This window comes from Eleutherodactylus coqui, chromosome 12 (assembly GCF_035609145.1).
Source record: "Eleutherodactylus coqui strain aEleCoq1 chromosome 12, aEleCoq1.hap1, whole genome shotgun sequence".
NCBI classification, from domain to species: domain Eukaryota; kingdom Metazoa; phylum Chordata; class Amphibia; order Anura; family Eleutherodactylidae; genus Eleutherodactylus; species Eleutherodactylus coqui.
This window is the reverse complement of record NC_089848.1, coordinates 23,733,753-23,753,095: the sequence shown is the minus strand read 5'-3', so window position 1 is coordinate 23,753,095 and position 19,343 is coordinate 23,733,753. Positions and strand designations below refer to the sequence as shown.

General features: G+C 47.1%; 1 protein-coding gene across 2 annotated transcripts in view; it reads right to left on the bottom strand.

Annotated features, from left to right (window-relative positions):
- The window catches only part of CUL1 (cullin 1), an 82,922-nt gene that overhangs the window by 29,040 nt on the left and 34,539 nt on the right, over positions 1 to 19,343 (bottom strand). For both annotated transcript variants that reach the window (XM_066585184.1, XM_066585182.1), the window contains exon 2: positions 6,548 to 6,845. In XM_066585184.1, the coding sequence (XP_066441281.1) occupies positions 6,548 to 6,687 (140 nt within the window). In that variant the 5' untranslated portion in view covers positions 6,688 to 6,845. The remainder of the gene's footprint in view (positions 1 to 6,547; positions 6,846 to 19,343) is intronic.

Genomic DNA, 19,343 nt, shown 5'->3' with positions numbered 1-19,343 from the left:
GCAGCCTCCCAGTGACAGGTAGAGGTCACCTGACGTCTGCTGTTACCAGAGACTGCCACAGTGCTGCACCGCCGGGGCCAAGAATGGTTAAGTACTGTTGGATTCCTTACTTTCCACATGTCTGCCATCGCAGTTTCAAAAAGTAAATGGACAACCCTTTTAAGTAAAGGAGGTGCAGCTGGCATTGGAGAACTTTCAAAAAGGTTTTTTTTTAATTATATATATCCATCCACTGGTAGTTATCTCCACCAATCAGCTGTTCAAAAGCAGCTAGAGGCAGCCAGCACTGTCAAAATGGGAGAGTGCTGCACTAAAAGGCAATAAAGTCTGTGATCTCCCAGGTCCGTGGCATCCGGACCAGAAAATTCTAATGCATTTTCCGTTACATGGAATGGCCGCCCTATGTGCCCTAAAAAGATTTTTTTAAAAACACAAGAGAGTTACAAAGTGGTGACTTATAAGCCCAAACTCTACGCCTCCCATTGGACTGGCAGACTGAGGTAAGCGACCCTTTAAGGACAGGTGAAGAAACATAAGCAGTGTGTAAATACTGTAACAATGGGATGACGTGGAAGGTGCGCCAACGGTACAGCCACCAACAGACCCATCTGTGGCCGCGGGTTTACTGCCTCTACAGGAGGAGTTCTCATTCGCCGACAAGCGATGGTCGTCGTCATAGTGCAAGAGCCATAACCTGCTGATATTTTTTCTTAAAAAGCACCACTTGCTGTAGAACATATTACATTTTTTTTTTTTGGAGGGGAGATGGAAAAACCCCTCAGAAATACGCCCACTATTTTGTTTTTATGGCGTTCACCATTGGGTAAAAATAACAAACTTTATCAACACGATTACTGCGATCCCAAGTTTATATTGTTTTTTAACATCATTTATTTTAGTATTTTGGCACACTAGAACCAACTGACTCTGCATCGCTGCAGTCTAAGATCAACAGCATTTTTTATTTTTCCAGGAACGGAGCCGAGTGAGGTCTTGTTTTTTTGCGTGAAGAATTGTAGTTTTAGGTGACTTTACAATTTTTTAATACATTTTTCGGGAGGCAAAAAAAAAAAAAAAAGAAAAATAGTAATTCTGGCGTTACTTTAAAATTATTTTTTATGGCGTTCACTATGTTTAAGAAGATCTTTTCATTGTCTGGGTCATTACAAACGCGGTACTAGCCATTACAAGCTGCTCAAGAATGTTCTTTGCTATTGTATCTGTTTTTTTTGTTCTTTAAGTTAAACCTTTTTTGAACTTTTTCCGACGCCTAATTTTGTCCCACAGGGGGACTTGAGGATGCGATAGTTCAATCGCTAGAATAATCCACTGCATTACTTATGTAGTGCATTCTACTAAGCCTATGACGGCAGTCTGTTAGACTCTGCTGGAGGCAGGGCCTAGTACACTGAGTTACATGGCAGACATGGAGGCCTTTGTCCGGCTTCCAGCTGCCATGGGAACCCATCAGTACTTTGCAATCACAGTGCGAAGTGTCGATGGGTAACAGAAGGACACCCTACCCCTGTCAGCTGCAGTTGCTATTGATTGTGGCATGTATGGGGTTAAACTACCAGGATCTGAGGTTTCTCCATGTCTTGCTGTTAGAGCTGGAGCCTGGCTGTTAGTAGTCAGACAAGCCACCGCCTTAAAAAGATGGTTAACAGTCCATTACTGGGGTCAGTATAAAGGCATATTGGCCGTCACTAAGGGGTTGACTCATAAGGAATTGAAACAAACTATTATAAACCTGTAGAACGTTTCATTTATACAGAGATTACACTTTACATAAAACCGCTTTAAAAGGGAAGGGGAATTAAGGGAGGGGGGGGGGGGGGGGTCTTCAAAAAAAATGACCTGTTTAAAATCATGCTTTTAAGACAAAAAACAAACAAAAAAATATAGGACTTGTTTCCCTGACACTACAGTAAACGAGCCCTCAGGAAGATATTTTCTCAAGAGCCGCAATGCGAGTGATGACGGCTACTTCTGGTGCACACAAGAGACGTGTGTAGGATTCAGCAAGTCACAGCGGAGGTCCCGTGGGATGATGAGGGACGGATCAAAATTGGAGAATACAATGTATTGTATTGGTGAACACTCCACGGCCAAGGATGTTGGGCACATCTGATGCCATTAGTGGATCCCTTACAGACCACATGACAAACTAGGACTTTCGGCACTAACCAGGGCAAGAAATGGCAGAACTAGTTAAAGAAGAAAAAAAGAAGAAAAAAAAAAAAACACCACAAAAAGTTTGTGTTTTGGGAGTGCAGAAAATCCCAGGTGAAGCAGCCGTATAACGAGAGGCTGTCAGGGACTTTGCCTTTGCTGCTTTCGGGCTCTATAGACCAGGGGTCCCCAACTCTAGTCCTCAGGGACCACCAACAGGTCATGTTTTCAGGATGTCCTATAGTAAGAACCCCTGTGGCAATGTCTGAGGCACCGACAATAATTACATCACCTACACAACACTGAGGAAATCCTGAAAACATGACCTGTAGGCGGTCCCTGAGGACTGGAGTTGGGGAACACTGCTATAGACCACCATGCATCAGCTGTCGAAAGGAATTGACAGGCAGCCATTTTTCTAACCATTTATATATATTTTTTCCTTTTATATAAAAATACCTTGGGTATGCTTAACCCCTTAATGACATGGCCTATTTTGGGATTAAAGACGCAACAATTTGGCAGATTTTGATCTCGATTTTTCAAAAGTCATAACTTTTTTTAATTTTCCGTCGGCGCGGCCGTATGAGGGCTTGTTTTTTGCGTGCCGAACTGTAGTTTTTATTGGTGCCATTTTTGGGTACATAGACTATATTGTAAAACTTTTTTTTTTTTAATGATCGCAGGGAGAGAAAACGCATCAATTCTGCCATAGATTTTTTTACAGCGTTAATCAGGCAGCATAAATGACAAGACATTTTTCTGTGGGCCGGTACGATTACAACAATACCGAAGAGGTTATTTTATTTTTTTAGGTTTTTCTACCTTTCCACAATAAAAACCCTTTTTTGGGGAATTTTTTTTTTCTAAAATTGCTGCATTCAAAGTCCTGTAACTTTTACCTTTCCATGGATGGAGCTCTGTGAGCTTGTTTGTTGCGGGACGAGCTGTAGCCTTTATTGGTACCATTCTGGGGTACATACGGCTTTTTTAATCTGTTATTGCGTTTTTAGGGAGGCAAAAATGCTTAAAATTAGCAATTTGCCTCAGGCTTTTAGGGTTTATTTTTTGTGCCTTTTGCATTGCAGGATTAAAAGCATGTGCAACTTATTGTACGCGTCGTATATGACAATACCAAACATGTGGGATTTTAATTTTTTTATGGCAAAAGCACAAAGATTTTTTTTTTACATTTAAAAAAAAAAAAATTAAGAAAAATGTAAAAAAAAAAAAAAGATTTAAATAAACACATTTTATGTCCCTGTAGGGGACTTACATTATAGCACCTATGAGTGCTATGATAAGGCAGTCTTGCAATGCCTTATCGCTTGTTACAGAGATCACAGGCACTGGCAATGCAGGACGCATGTAGCTAGCGACCTGTTGCCATGGCAATGCATCGGGCTCTCTGCTATTAGATCACGAGAGTCTGATGACGTCACAGAAGGGGCGCGCACCCTCTGCGAATCCTTCACATGCCATGATCTACATAGATTGCGGCAGGGAAGGGTTTAACAGCAGGGATCGCTGCTCCAATGCACCCCCACTGTTGCAGGGGGAGCCCAGCCATCGGTGACAGCGGGCTCTAGCTGCCAGATAGCACGAGAGGTCTTCTGATCTTGCGCGATAGTCTCAGGGCGTAACTGTATGTATGCCCTATTGTGTCAAGTACCTCCCTGCCAGAACGTACAGTTACGCCCTTCCCTTCCCCCCCACCACCATTTTCTTTTCTTTCCTTACCCCTTTTAAACAGATATCTTATTTATCCATCGTCGTAGATGTCTGAAGGCTTTGTTTTTGCGGGACGAGTTGTATTTTAATGCAACTATGTAATGTGCGAGAAATGCAAAAAGAATTAAATTCCGCCATCTTTCTGTGGGTAACTATGTGTCAGTACGATTACTACAAGACCAAACTTATACATTTTTTTTTGCTGTACTAGTTTTTTTAAGATTTGATTTTTTAAAAATAATTTTCTTATTTTTCCATCAACATAGTTGTGTGGGGCTCGTTTTTTTGAGGGACATTCTGTAGTTTCTATTGGCACCATTGTGGAGTAAATACGACTTTAATTTTTTCTTAGAGACAGGGTGACCAAAAAAAGTGCAATTCTGCCTTTTTTTCTGACCACATTCACCCTGCGGGGTAAACAGTGCATTACTTTGATCTCTTACAGACGTATCAATACCACATACTTTATTTTATATTGATTAATAACTAGAGATGAGCGAGCATACTCGGCCACGCCCCTTTTTCGCCCGAGCGCCGCGATTTTCGAGTACTTCCGTCCTCGGGCGAAAAGATTCGGGGGGCGCCGTGGGTGAGTGGAGGGTTGCAGCAAGGAGTGGGAGGGGAGAGGGAGAGAGAGAGAGGGCTGCCCCCTGTTCCCCGCTGCTACCCCCCGCACCCCCGCGCCGCCACGCCCCCCCGAATCTTTTCACCCGAGTACTGAAGTACTCGAAAATAGCGGTACTCGATCGAGTAATTACTCGAAACGAGTATATTCGCTCATCTCTATTAATAACACCTTTTTAAAGTAATTTTTTTTTCAATTCCTATAGGAGACAAGAACTTGTGAAGGTTTGATCGCTCCTGCAGTATGATGCCATAGCTTTACGTTATACTGCAATCTGATAGGCAATCAAGCCACGCCAAAGGCATGACTTAACACCTTAGTGACCAAGCTTTTAAAAAAAAAAAAAATCATAACTTATTTTTTAGAGCTTTTTTGTTTGTTCATCGACATAGTTGTGAGAGGGCTCATTTTTTTTGCGGGACTTCCTGTAGTTTCCGTTGGTAAGATGTTGGAATACATATGACTTTTTGAACGCTTTTATTGCATTTTTTCTTGGAGAGAGGGTGGGCACATTTCTGGTGTACTGTATTTATTTTTTCTGACGACGTTCACCATGTGGGGTAAATAATACATAACTGATAGATTGGACTTTTACGAATGAGCGATACCAAATATGTATTTAGGTTTTTTTTAGATTCTACAATAAATAAGGCAAAAAGATTGGGGAACATTTTGTTTTACTATTTAAAAAAAAACAAAAAAAACCCCCACAAACTTGTTATTTCTACTCTTTAGGCCGGCTGCACACAAGCGTGACGGGCTCCGCCGCGGAATATTCTGCGACGAAGCCCATCACGGCGCCCCCCCAGAGACCCCATACTTACCAGCGTATCCAGCGTCTTCGCTCCCGCACGACGCTTCCACACCCACCTCCGTCGCGTCACATGAGACGCCCTCCGCATCATATGACACGGCGGCAGTAGGCGGGAAAGCGTTTTCACGCTATCTTCCGCTGTGTTACAGCGGGAGATAGCGTGAACGGACGGCTTCCATTGACTGCAATGGAAGCCGTCAGCGCGTACACCCGCGGCAAATAGAGCATGCCGCGGGTGAGGACGGGAGATTTCACGGTGCGGAATTCCGTGCTGGAATTCCGCACCGTGTGCCCTGAGCTATTAGGTTCAATAGAACCTAATAGCTGCGGGCAACGCAGCGTATTTTCGCCGCGAATTACGCGGCAGAAATCCGTTCGTGGGAAGGAGGCCTTAGTCTTCAGGAGCGATCAAAGCATCCCAATTATTACCTCTGCAGTATGACGCAATGCCATAACATTACATCATACTGCGATTGGGTAGGTAGTCTATCAAGCCACCCCACGAGGATGGCTTGATAGGCATTCTGCAATGACAGCCCTGGGGCATTTCAAAAGCCCACCGGCTGCCATAATATCCGCACGGCAACCCGCGATCTCATCGCGGGGGATTTAAATGCCACTATCAGAATTGAGGAAACCCAAATAGACCACATCACAGTCAATGGGGTCTGATAACACAGGTTCATGTCAGTTAGGTGCCTGAACCAGCACATTCATCATTTTAGTTATTTGGATTCTATGACCAAACCAAATGCTGGAAATGCCCAACACAGCCCATCACCCCCTTTCAAGTTCCCATAAGCATAAAGGAAGACAAATACTTCCTACTCATTAAATGTTAAGTGTAACAAAGTCCATCAATATGATCCAATGTTAAAACAAAGCCTAATTAAAAAGCAAATATGCAGGTGTAAAGATATTCTGAATGCCAATGACTGGGTTACCAAACCGGTCTACTAAACATCCAGTAGATGCTTCTATTGGTGCACCGGCCCAAAGAAGAGCATCCCGATTACAGTACCAGACCAGACTCACGTATGTAGGTCATGCAGCCCAGGTTACCTTACCATAGGGTTTAAACCTTAAAATACTCTTAAAACGTCTTGGTAAATAAGTTTACCCAGAATGCACCATTAATAACTTTCCAACTTGTTTTGCATTTGGTCAGACTCTTCGGAATCAGTTCAGGTCAGCCTGAAGGATACGTGTAGAGTTCCATGTATCTAGATTTCGCCATACTCTGTCGAGTGTAAACTTGTTGGATGCCGGCCCGCAGGTCATCCCAGATCTGGTCCAAGCCGATCTGTTTCAGTCCATGAGGATTTTGACTTCTGTTGGATGACATTTTCTCTAGTTTTTTCTGTGTCGTGCCCAGTTTAAAGTCCTTCAGTGCAAAAAAAAATCCCAAAGTGAACTAATTAATCCTCCATAAGATGTCAAAATGATGGCACATCCCAAACTGGTAGACCGTTTGTTACCCAACGTTGTCTTCTGTCAGAAAACCTGAAAAGGACACAATAGAAAGAAAAAATTAGCCATTTGAAGTTGAGGCAATCCAGCCGAAATTGTTGTGTTTTCTGACATCATAGAAGACTGAATTTCATTCTTTCCCTCAGATGTAAGGCCGACGCACGCCAGGCCCAACAGAAGAACTCACAATAAACCTAGACAAGTTCAGTTAGTGTGTATGACAATTTTCCAGAGCAATAAACCCCTTAACCCACGAGCAGCAGTCGCCTACACAAAGCGCCAACGTCCCATGGGTCTCACAAAGTTGGGTAAGGCCTCATGTCCACGGGTGGATCAGATTCCACATGCAGGAGCCCACAGCGGAATCAGACCCTGTCCGCAGTAGACGACACTGCGGGACTTTTACTTACCTGTCCGGGTCTTCTGCGGGTCTCTTCTTCACTGCAAATGTGAGTGGCAGTGCCGGCCGGCGTGCCTCCGCACATGCGGTGTATCGTTATTTGTTTTGTTTTGTTTTTTTAACTCCTGCTTTCCTGCAGAATCAGCAGCCCATTCGCAATTCAATTGCGGACAAGCCACAGATCAGGCGGCTTCCATTGACTTCAATGGAAGCCATCAGTACAGGATAAGCAGGGAAATGGTGCGATTTTTTTCTGGACCAAAAAGGTCTGCAAATCGGCTTTATTTCACTCGTGGACGCCCATGTGTCCCTATGGGCGGCTTGATTTGCGGTTCACCCATAAATCAGATCCACCCGTGAACATTGGGCGTAAGAGAGAGGAGGACATGAATTAAATTGTTACACAGCCCTTCTCTCCAACACCGGAGGCCACGTCTTGGTAATTGGTATGGAGAACCAATAGATCCATGCCAGTGCCAACATGAAACACTGATCCAAGCATCTCTCCCATAGCCACAATGGGGCCAAGAACAAAGGTTTCACCCTTCAAATTGTGTATATACACTAAAAGCAACTTTATTAAAAGGCGTCCAGGCCACTCTTGTACTCTTTGTGAGTTCGCCATCACCACATCCTCAGGCAGAGAGTTCAATAGTCTCACTGCTCTTACACTAAAGAACCCCCTTCTATGTTGGTATGGAAACCTTCTTTCCTACAGATGTAGAGAGCACTCCCTTGTTACAGTCACAGTCATGGGTATAAAGAGATGGGAGAGATTTCTGTATTGTCCCCTGGAGCAAGTTCAGAGAAGAGTTACCAAGATGGTGAGCGGTCTGCAAATCATGTCCTATAAGGAACGGTTAAAGGATCTGGGAATGTTTAGCTTGCAGAAGAGAAGGCTGAGAGGAGACTTAATAGCTGTTTACAAATATCTGAAGGGCTGTCACAGTGCAGAGGGGTCAGCCATATTCTCATCTGTACAAGGAAAGACTAGAAGCAATGGGATGAAACTGAAAGGGAGGAGACACAGATTAGATATTAGACAGTGAGGGGGATCAATGAGTGGAACAGGTTACCACAGGAGGTGGTGAGTTCTCCTTCTATGGAAGTCTTCAAAATAGAGGCTGGACAAATATCTGTCTGGGATGATTTAGTGAATCCTGCACTGAGCAGGGGGTTGGACCCGATGACCCCGGAGGACCCTTCCAATTCTACCATTCTATGAGATACTGGTCTCACAGTGGGATGCGGACCCGTGCCCCTGCACAGCCCTGCAGCTTACCTGCTCTCAGCGTCTCCTCTCTGTGCTGTGTGCCGGCTGGCCAGCCGATGCATGCAGAGCGGAGCAGGCCCATCACCACTGACATTTCTGTGCGGACCTCTGCGAGACCCGCAAAGAGATAGGACATGCTGGGATTTGTTTTCCGTGTGGATTTTCACACAGACAAATCACGGCCATCTGCCTAGGATTGCGTTATCTAATGCAATCCTATGCAGGCGGGCACGGGCGGAAATTCTGCGGGAAATCCCATCGCGGAATTTCCGCCAGTGTGCAGGGGGCCTTATACATAGTTGTTAGAGCGCCCTCTTGTTACAGTCCTGGGTATATACAGAGATCTCTCCCATCATCTATTTTGTCCCCTGATGAATGACTTGAATGATGCATGGTGATCGGTGCTAGACTAGCCGGGGCCAGTATTTCAAACATTACCGGCCTTGTGGGGTTTTCTCATGCAACGGCGTCAAACAGTAATTTTGAGGATAGGATACCTTTTAAAGGCCAACAAAAAGAGGTTACAGGAAACTTTCAAAACTTTTGTTTCGTCATCAGCCTAATAGAAAATACCTGACAAAGTACTTCTACATACAGAATGAAAAAAACAAGTAAACACTTAATTAGTCCATTGATAAGAATGTGAGAGCTTTATAGCTTCTAACCAGTACTGCCCAATTTAGACAATGATTATCGCTCAAATCATGTTTTGAGTTATAATCCTTGTGTGCATTTACACGGCAAGATGATCGCAGGCAGTGCTCAGCCATTCATTGAATTCAATGTGTGAGCGCTGCCTGTGATTGGCTGAGCGCTGTGACCAATCACAGGCAGCACTTAGCTGTCACTCAATGAACGGCTGAGCACTGCCTGTGATTGGCTGAGCGCTCAGCCAATCAAATACAGCTCTTTCACCAGGCAGGGATTTTAAATCCCCGCCTGATGAAATCTTCAGAGCAGTGCAGGGAGAAGACACGGCTACATGCGGCTAAGCCCCGGCAGCGGCAGAGAGGCGAGTATGTATGCATACAAATTCATATATATATTTTATTTATTTTTTGTTTAAAAGACTAGAGAAGCGCGGCCACGATACACAGCAGCTGTTTTTCCCCCCCTTCGCTTAATGCACATAAACCATCGCTCAATTATCATTTAACGCAAACGCTATACAACGATAATCTAACGACTGACACGCCCAGCCGCTACGCCCATTTCCCAACAATTTTCGTTAGGTTAAAACGTCAGTCTTTAAAAGCAAAACTATCGCTCACGTTTTTGGTTCAAAAAAATTTTTCAACATACAAAAATAATAAAACAATTGTAAATTGGGATGGGGGGGTAGGATTGGGTAGTCGTGAGCATTACTCATCACTATAATGTTTAACGTAGTCACGAGGCGTGACGAGACAAGACATGCCTCCCACAAGACATCCCATGTGCCCGATTAGCAAATATACACCACCAGACATTAACAGATACAGACCAGGGGGCACCACATCCAGGGAAGGACACAAGGGGGCAGACAAAGGAAGAAGGGAGTGGAGGCCCGTATCCGAGTTTACTCATCTTCTGCGTCATCCCCCGCAGCTTCGGCTCAGGAGGTGCCCGACTCCAACCAAAAAGCTTGTCAGAGGACCTGAAAGCGACCCAGGTCTGCCAAGTGCAATAAGGTTTTACCTAATTTTCTGGTTCCCCTACCCCCAACTCTTCGAAGTGCATAAGTGTGTGGAGCTCCTCTACCCACATTATCCACGTCGGGGTGGTGGTTGAACGCCACAGCCTTGGGATAATCCTCCTGGCACCTATAATGAAGAATCTGAGGAGGCTCCTTTTCTTATCCCTCATCGAGCCAGGGAACATAGATAGAAGGGCTAATCCTGGAGTCATAATCACCTTTGTATGACAAATGTGGTTGTATAACTCCACCACCCCCCTTCAAAGGTTCAACACCAGAGGACAGCCCCACCAGTTATGTGTCATAGTAGGGGGAAACATCCTCTGAAGCCGATCCGGAGTCCTGTACCATCTGGAGAGTATTCTAAAATTCAAGTCCTAGACTCTACCCGCTGAGGAGAGCTTGTGAGTCCAAATCCATGCTCTGTGCCATTCCTCCAGGGCAAAGCTCCTGCCCAGCTTCCTCTCCCAGGCCCTCATCCATCGCTCACTTTTGTTTGCTATAACGAATTTTGAGCGATGATTGTTGTTTCTAAATGGCCCCGAACAGTTGATGAAAGATTTTAGCTGGTGGTTTTCATTAGTTGTCTTGTTCACCCTATTTGCAGTCTCCTTTGTTCCATCTAGAACAGCCAACTATATCCAGAAGTTCCTCTGGCTTTTTCTAGCTCGTTCGCTTGGTGCTAAACGGGTCTTCAAGGACCTTCTGCTTCTGAATAGACTACTTAGCTCAGATGGGATTACTTTCACAAGATAAGGATCTTGTAGGAGAACCTGCCAAGTGTTCCTAATAGTCCAATGCGAAGTGTTGGAAGTGGTAATGAATTTGGGTGGGTCTTCTTTGCCCCGTTTCTTGCTGAGGTCATCTGTTTGGGCTTCATTTTTTTCCCTATTAAATGCCGATTGTAAAAAGGCCTTTTTACTTGGAACTATTGTCATTTAAACAAGCAAAAGTGAATGCTAATCGTTCGCTGTAAAGGCAACTAACCATCGAACGATAAATTGTTCACTTTTCGTTCGTTTTGTGCAGGGTTTTTAACACTTTCTGCCTTCTTTCTCTAGTACACAGCGCTCAATGAGCACTATGTACTAAAGAGTGAAAGTGAAAATAGTTCTTCCAGAGCCGGCTACTGGGATCCTGTCACAGCAGAACTGCAGGGTCCTAGAAGACCCTGATCAGCTCTGTTAGCGACTGATGTCACTACAGGGGGATGGTTTCCTTGTAACTGGGGCTTCTATGGGTGCCGCAACGACAATGGAAAAGGGGCAAAAAAAAACAAAAAACACACGCAACACATGTGAATGTCCCTCTTAGGTCTTATATATATCCCCCACTGCGTCATATTAAAAAAAAAAAAAAAACAACCCAAGGCAGATGCCGAACAAAGCTGTCACCGTATGCGCCCTGTAAACCAAAACCATACATATTGTATATCAAAACAGCGAAACAAAATAAGGAATCCATTCCTACATTTTATTTTAGCGTAAATTTTTTTTTATTTCACTCTTTTTCATTGTAGCTGGAAGTAATATTTCCACTTTCTTGCTTCACTACATAGCGCTCATTGAGCACTATGTAGCATGTAAAAGACCACTTCTGCCTTCTCCTCCGAGTCCTTAGCTGTGACTAACATTCACAGACCAGACCTGCTCAAACTAGAATGCAGGAACAGGAGCTTTAATCCCGCAACGTATTTTAACTATTGGCCAGGATTCAAACACCCTGTAAATTTACAGTGCTTGGTCCTTAAAGGGGCTCTGTCCAAAAAAAAAAAAAAAAAAAGTTATTAGATATATATATCTATCTCATTCATTCTATATTTCCCTACAGCACTTCCCCATTAGTAAAGCAATTTGCAATCATTGGTTTAGACTGCCACCCCTAATGGAAATTACACTGTTTATTCCAGCATCCATAGTTTCACACACCAAATGTGTCCCGTGGGGCAGAGGAACCTTAGCAAAGCAATGAAAGCCCCAGACTTTATAGGGTAGATGTGAAAATGTGCTTCACAGAGCGCTTAGAAAGAGCATTACATCTTAGTTTTGCAGACATCGGCACTGTGACCCGTCTTACTAACCAGCGAGTACAGCTCCAGTACTCACTGAACCTTTAGAGAGAATGAGAGATTTGGTAACTTCTTGGTCCGTTGATAGAAGCAGGATAGTTAGGCCTCATGTCCACGGGCAAAAGAAGAATTAAAATCTGCAGCGGATTTTAACTCTTCTCCTGCACGCGGATCCGCACCCCATAGGGATGCATTGACCACCCGTGGGTAGATGAATACCCGCGGATGGTCAATAAAAGTGATTTTTTTTTTTTTTTTAAATGGAGCATCAACAAAAATCTGGACCATGCTCCATTTTCGTGCGGGTCTCCCGCAGGGACAGCTCCCGCAGACTTCTATTGAAGCCTATGGAAGCCGTCCGCATCCGCGGGAGAACTAAAATAAGAATATACTCACCTGCTCCGGATCTTCCATTCGCCGCGACTTCATCTTCTCTCCGTCGCGGCCGGATCTTTTTTCTTCGGGCCGGCACATGCGCGCGGCACGCAACCGACGTGCCATGCACATCCGCCTGGCCGAAGAAAGACGTTCCGGCCACGACGGAGAGAAGATGAAGCCGCGGCAAAGGGCAGATCCGGAGCGTGCGAGAGGCGAGTTTATGCTTATTTTAAGCGTTCATGTCGGCGGGGCAGGAGGGACCCGCTACGGACTCTCCATGGAGAATCCGTAGCGGGCCTGATTTTCCCCGTGGATATGAGGCCTTAGAGTAGCAATGGGACGCCTGCAGACCTGTTAGACATCAGACACACCAGGCTCGGCGCCCTACAGGATCACACGGATCATCTAAAACGCAAGCCTTTATATACACTAAATTACCAATCCATTTGCTGCATAATTTGCATTCAAACAAGGTCAGACTGTAATAGTACATACAAGGTCATAGTTATATAGTTTGTTAGATCAGTCCCCAACAAACTACTGAAACCAGGATTAGAAAATAAAACTACTCCGTACAGAGTAAGCAAAACATACAGTCCAGAACTCTGTTCTCTGACCTCCGCTCCAGATGGGTGGGGACTAGCTGCTGTAAACCTTGCATACACAGCACACAGACAATAGAAGACCCTGCTCCACCACGTTTCTCACAGTGTTTTCCTGAAAAGACGACACTGTCTTATATTAATGTTTGCCTTAAACATTAATATAATATTTGCCTTAAAAGAGGCACCGTGTCTTATTTTCAGGGGGAGAGGGAGAGGTGGGGGGGGGGGGGGGGGTCTCCATAGCGGCTGGAGGCTTTCGTATCCTCCAGCACGCCAACAGAGCAGTTCTTTCTGGTAGCGGGGCTTAAATATCTTTGCCCCTAGCAAGCTAATCCTCTGATTGGTTAATTGAGCGCCGACTCTCATTGGTGGCGCTCAATTAACGTCAGCCAATCACAGCCATTCATTGTATGACGACATTGAATGGCTGCAATTGGTTAATCGAGCAGCGGCTTTCATTGGGTAATTGAGCGCCGCATCAGACAATCAGGATTAGCTTGCTAGAGGCGGGGTATTCAAGTCCTGCTACCAGGAAGAACTGCTCTGTCGGTGTGCCGGAGGACCTGAACGCCAGCTGCTAGGTGAGGTGTTTTTTTTTTTAATATCTTTTTTCTTAGTTTTATTGGGGGTAAAAGGCTAAAAAAGGTAATGTGATCACTGGGTCAAAAAGCAGAAGTAACACTTCCAGCTTTCTCTCTTCACTACTTAGAGTTTGAGTTAAAACCAGCTTCTGCCTTCTCCTCTGGGTCCTCGGCTGTGACCAACAGGCAAGCACCCGACCTCCTGCTACATTGCATTTAATCCCAGGTTGCAGTTTTATTAATCCGTCAAGATTAAAGCCGAAGATGAAGCGCCGTAAATTTACTATGGTTTGCTCTTAAAGGGGTTGAAAAGCTTCCAAACTACAGCATTACAAGATGCACCTCTCATAACCTGGAAGTTTACAGGAACACAAGTGGTAAACCTGCTCCTTTGCACAATTCAAGAATAGGGATGAGCGAGCATACTCGTCCGAGCTTGATACTCGTTCAAGTATTAGCGTGTTCGAGATGCTCGTTACTGGAGACGAGCAACACGCGATGTTCGAGTTACTTTCACCTTGAGAAATTTGCGCGCTTTTCTGGCCAATAGAAAGACATGGAAGGCATTACAACTTCCTCCTGTGACGTTCCAGCCCTATACCACCCCCTGCAGTGAGTGGGTGGGGAGATCAGATGACACCCGAGTATTAAAATCTGCCCTGCCCGCGGCTCGCCACAGATGCATGGTGACAGAGATCAGGGACAGTGCTGCTGATGCAATAGGGAGAGCGTTAGGTGTTATTTTAGTATTCAAGAACCCCAACGGTCCTTCTTAGGGCCACATCTGACCGTGTGCAGTACTGTTGAGGCTGCTTTTAGCAGTGTTGCACAATTTATTTATTTTTTGTATATCGGGCGTGCAGACCATAGCGTCCTCAATCTGCAGTCATTTTACTCAGTATAGGGGCAGTACTGGTGAGGCAGGGACAGTGGTACAGGGAAAGAGGTATACTGGCTATATAGGCAGTGGGCATTTCCCCAAAAACTTCCAAAAAATACAATATTAGGCCTGCCTGTCACTGCCTTCAGTTTACTGCGTCTCTGCTGGGGGTAGTAGTTGTTGAATTAATACCCAGCCTTGCGCATAATTGTTGCCTGCCTCTGCAGTGCGTTACGTACGCGAAGTCAGCCTCCAACCACAGGCCAATAAGCGGCACATTTAATTACAGCGTTCTGTTTCTGCTAATCTCGTAATACACCATGCTGATGGGTAGGGGTAGGCCTAGAGAACATGGACGGGGGCGAGGACGCGGAGGCCCAAGTCGAAGTGTGGGCACAGGCCGAGCTCCTGGTCCAGGTGTATCGCAGCCGACTGCTGCGGGATTAGGAGAGAGGCACGTTTCTGGGGTCCCCAGATTCATCTCACAATTAATGGGTCCACGCGGTAGACCTTTATTAGAAAATGAGCAGTGTGAGCAGGTCCTGTCGTGGATGGCAGAAAGTGCATCCAGCAATCTATCGATCACCCAGTCTTCAACGCCATCCACAGCTGCAACTCTGAATCCTCTGGCTGCTGCTCCTCCTTCCTCCCAGCCTCCTCACTCCATTACAATGACACATTCTGAGGAGCAGGCAGACTCCCAGGAACTGTTCTCGGGCCCCTGCCCAGATTGGGCAGCAATGGTTCCTCTCCCACCAGAGGAGTTTATCGTGACCGATGCCCAACCTTTGGAAAGTTCCCGGGGGATGAGGCTGGGGACTTCCGACAACTGTCTCAAGAGCTTTCAGTGGGTGAGGAGGACGATGAGACACAGTTGTCTATCAGTGAGGTAGTAGTAAGGGCAGTAAGTCCAAGGGAGGAGTGCACAGAGGATTCGGAGGAAGAGCAGCTGGACGATGAGGTGACTGACCCCACCTGGTTTGCTACGCCTACTGAGGACAGGTCTTCAGAGGGGGAGGCAAGTGCAGCAGCAGGGCAGGTTGGAAGAGGCAGTGCGGTGGCCAGGGGTAGAGGCAGGGCCAGACCGAATACTCCACCAACTGTTTCCCAAAGCGCCCCCTCGTGCCATGCCACCCTGCAGAGGCCGAGGTGCTCAAAGGTGTGGCAGTTTTTCACTAAGAGTGCAAACGACAGATGAACTGTGGTGTGCAAGGTTTGTCGCGCCAAGATCAGCCGTGGAACCACCACCACCAGCATGAGCAGACATAGGATGGCCAAGCACCCTACAAGGTGGGACGAAGGCCGTTCACTGCCTCCGGTTTGCACCAGTGCCTCTCCCCCTGTGCCCCAACCTGCCACTGATATCCAACCCCCCTCTCAGGACACAGGCACTACCGTCTCCCGGCCTGCACCCACACCCTCACCTCCGCTGTCCTCGGCCCCATCCAGCAATGTCTCTCAGCGCACCGTCCAGCCGTCCAGTGTTTGAGCGCAAGCATGCAGCCACGCACCCGCACGCTCAAGCGTTAAACGTTCACATAGCCAAATTGATCAGCCTGGAGATGCTGCCGTATAGGCTTGTGGAAATGGAGGCTTTCAAAAGCATGATGGCGGCGGCCCCGTGCTACTCGGTTCCCAGTCGCCACTACTTTTCCTGATGTGCCGTCCCAGCCCTGCACGACCACGTCTCCCGCAACATTGTACGCGCCCTCACCAACGCGGTTACTGCCAAGGTCCACTTAACAACAGACACGTGGACAAGCACAGGCGGGCAGGGCCACTATATCTCCCTGACGGCACATTGGGTGAATTTAGTGGAGGCTGGGACAGAGTCAGAGCCTGGGACCGCTCACGTCCTACCCACCCCCAGAATTGCGGGCCCCAGCTCGGTGGTCGTATCTGCGGCGGTGTATGCTTCCTCCACTAAACCACCCTCCTCCTCCTCCTATGCAACCTCTGTCTCGCAATCAAGATGTGTCAGCAGCAGCACGTCGCCAGCAGTCGGTGTCGCTCGGGGTGGCAGCACAGCAGTGGGCAAGCGTCAGCAGGCCGTGCTGAAACTACTCAGCTTAGGAGAGAAGAGGCACACGGCCCACGAACTGCTGCAGGGTCTGACAGAGCAGACCGACCGCTGGCTTGCGCTGCTGAGCCTCCAACCGGGCATGGTCGTGTGTGACAACGGTCGTAACCTGGTGGCGGCTCTGCAGCTCGGCAGCCTCACGCACGTGCCATGCCTGGCCCACGTCTTTAATTTGGTGGTTCAGCGGTTTCTGAAAAGCTACCCACGCTTGTCAGACCTGCTCGGAAAGGTGCGCCGGCTCCGCGCACATTTCCGCAAGTCCAACACGGATGCTGCCACCCTGCAACATCGGTTTAATCTGCCAGTGCACCGACTGCTGTGCGACGTGCCCACACGGTGGAACTCTACGCTCCACATGTTGGCCAGGCTCTATGAGCAGCGTAGAGCTATAGTGGAATACCAACTCCAACATGGGCGGCGCAGTGGGAGTCAGCCTCCTCAATTATTTTCAGAAGAGTGGGCCTGGTTGGCAGACATCTGCCAGGTCCTTGGAAACTTTGAGGAGTCTACCCAGATGGTGAGCGGCGATGCTGCAATCATTAGCGTCACCATTCCTCTGCTATGCCTCGAGAAGTTCCCTGCAAAGCATAAAGGCAGACGCTTTGCGCTCGGAAACGGAGGCGGGGGAAGACAGTATGTCGCTGGATAGTCAGAGCACCCTCATGTCTATCTCAGCGTGTTGAGGAGGAGGGGGAGGAGCATGAGGAGGAGGGGGAAGAGACAGCTTGGCCCACTGCTGAGGGTACCCATGCTGCTTGCCTGTCATCCTTTCAGTGTGTATGGCCTGAGGAGGAGGATCCTGAAAGTGATCTTCCTAGTGAGGACAGCCATGTGTTGCATACAGGTACCCTGGCACACATGGCTGACTTCATGTTAGGATGCCTTTCTCGTGGCCCTCGCGTTACACGCATTCTGGCCACTACGGATTACTGGGTGTACACACTGCTTGACCCACGGTATAAGGAGAACCTTTCCACTCTCATACCCGAAGAGGAAAGGGGTTCGCGAGTGATGCTCTACCACAGGAGCCTGGCGGACAAACTGATGGTAAAATTCCCATCCGACAGCGCTAGTGGCAGAAGGCGCAGTTCCGAGGGCCAGGTAGCAGGGGAGGCGCGGAGATCAGGCAGCATGTACAGCGCAAGCAGGGGGACACTCTCCAAGGCCTTTGACAGCTTTATGGCTCCCCAGCAAGACTGTGTCACCGCTCCCCAGTCAAGGCTGAGTCGGCGGGAGCACTGTAAAAGGATGGTGAGGGAGTACGTAGCCGATCGCACGACTGTCCTCCGTGACGCCTCTGCTCCCTACAGCTACTGGGTGTCGAAGCTGGACACGTGGCCTGAACTCGCGCTGTATGCCCTGGAGGTGCTTGCTTGTCCTGCAGCTAGCGTCTTGTCAGAGAGGGTGTTTAGTGCGGCTGGGGGAATCATCACGGATAAGCGTACCCGCCTGTCAACTGACAGTGCCGACAAGGCTTACACTCATAAAGATGAACAAAGCCTGGATTTCCCCAGACTTCTCTTCTCCACCAGCGGACAGCAGCGGTACCTAAACAATACGTAGGCTGCACCTGCGGATAGAAGCATCGTTCTCTATCACCATCAAAAACGGGGACCTTTTAGCTTCATCAATCTGTGTATTATATTCATCCTCCTCCCCCTGCTCCTCCTCCTGAAACCTCACGTAATCACGCCGAACGGGCAATTTTTCTTAGGCCCACAAGGCTCAGTCATATGACTTTTGTAAACAATGTTTATACGTTTCAATTCTCATTAAAGCGTTGAAACTTGCACCTGAACCAATTTTTATTTTAACTGGGCTGCCTCCAGGCCTAGGTACAAATTAAGCCACATTAACCAAAGCGATTAATGGGTTTCACCTGCCCTCTTGGTTGGGCATGGGCAATTTTTCTGAAGTACATTAGTACTGTTGGTACACCAATTTTTTTGGGCCCTCGCCTACAGTGTAATCCCAGTAATTTTTATGGGCTTCGCCTGCACTCATGCTACAGCAAGGTGTGTGGGGTTGGCCTACACTTTTGCTACAAAAATGTAACTGGGGCCTCGTCTATACTGCAACTACTGAAATGTGAAAGAGACTGTTATCTCCCTAAACTGCTTCAATGGGAATGTTACTGTGGCCTGTCTTGACTGCTACCATTACTGAAATGGAACTAAGACTGTGCTCCCCCTATACTGTTGCTTTGGAATTGTTACTGGGGCCTGTCTGGACTGCTACTACTACTGAAATAGAACTAATACTGTGCCCCCCCTATAATGCTGCTAGTGATATGTTACTGGGGCCTGTCCCTAATGCTACCGCTGAAATGTTACTAATTCTGGGCTCTGCCTATACCGCTGCTAATGCTATGTCACTGGGGTGTGGAAACGGAGGCTTCCCAAAGACATGATGGTGGCGAGGCCATTTCCCACCAACGCGGTTACTGTTAAGGTGCATATAACCACGGACACGTGGAGAGGACACGTAGTGCCTCAAAAACATCCCCCTCCTCCTCCAACAATGAAAACATTCTTGGCAAATACCTTTGCATTGGTCCATCTGGTGGCAGTCCAAGAATTTCACCTTTACCG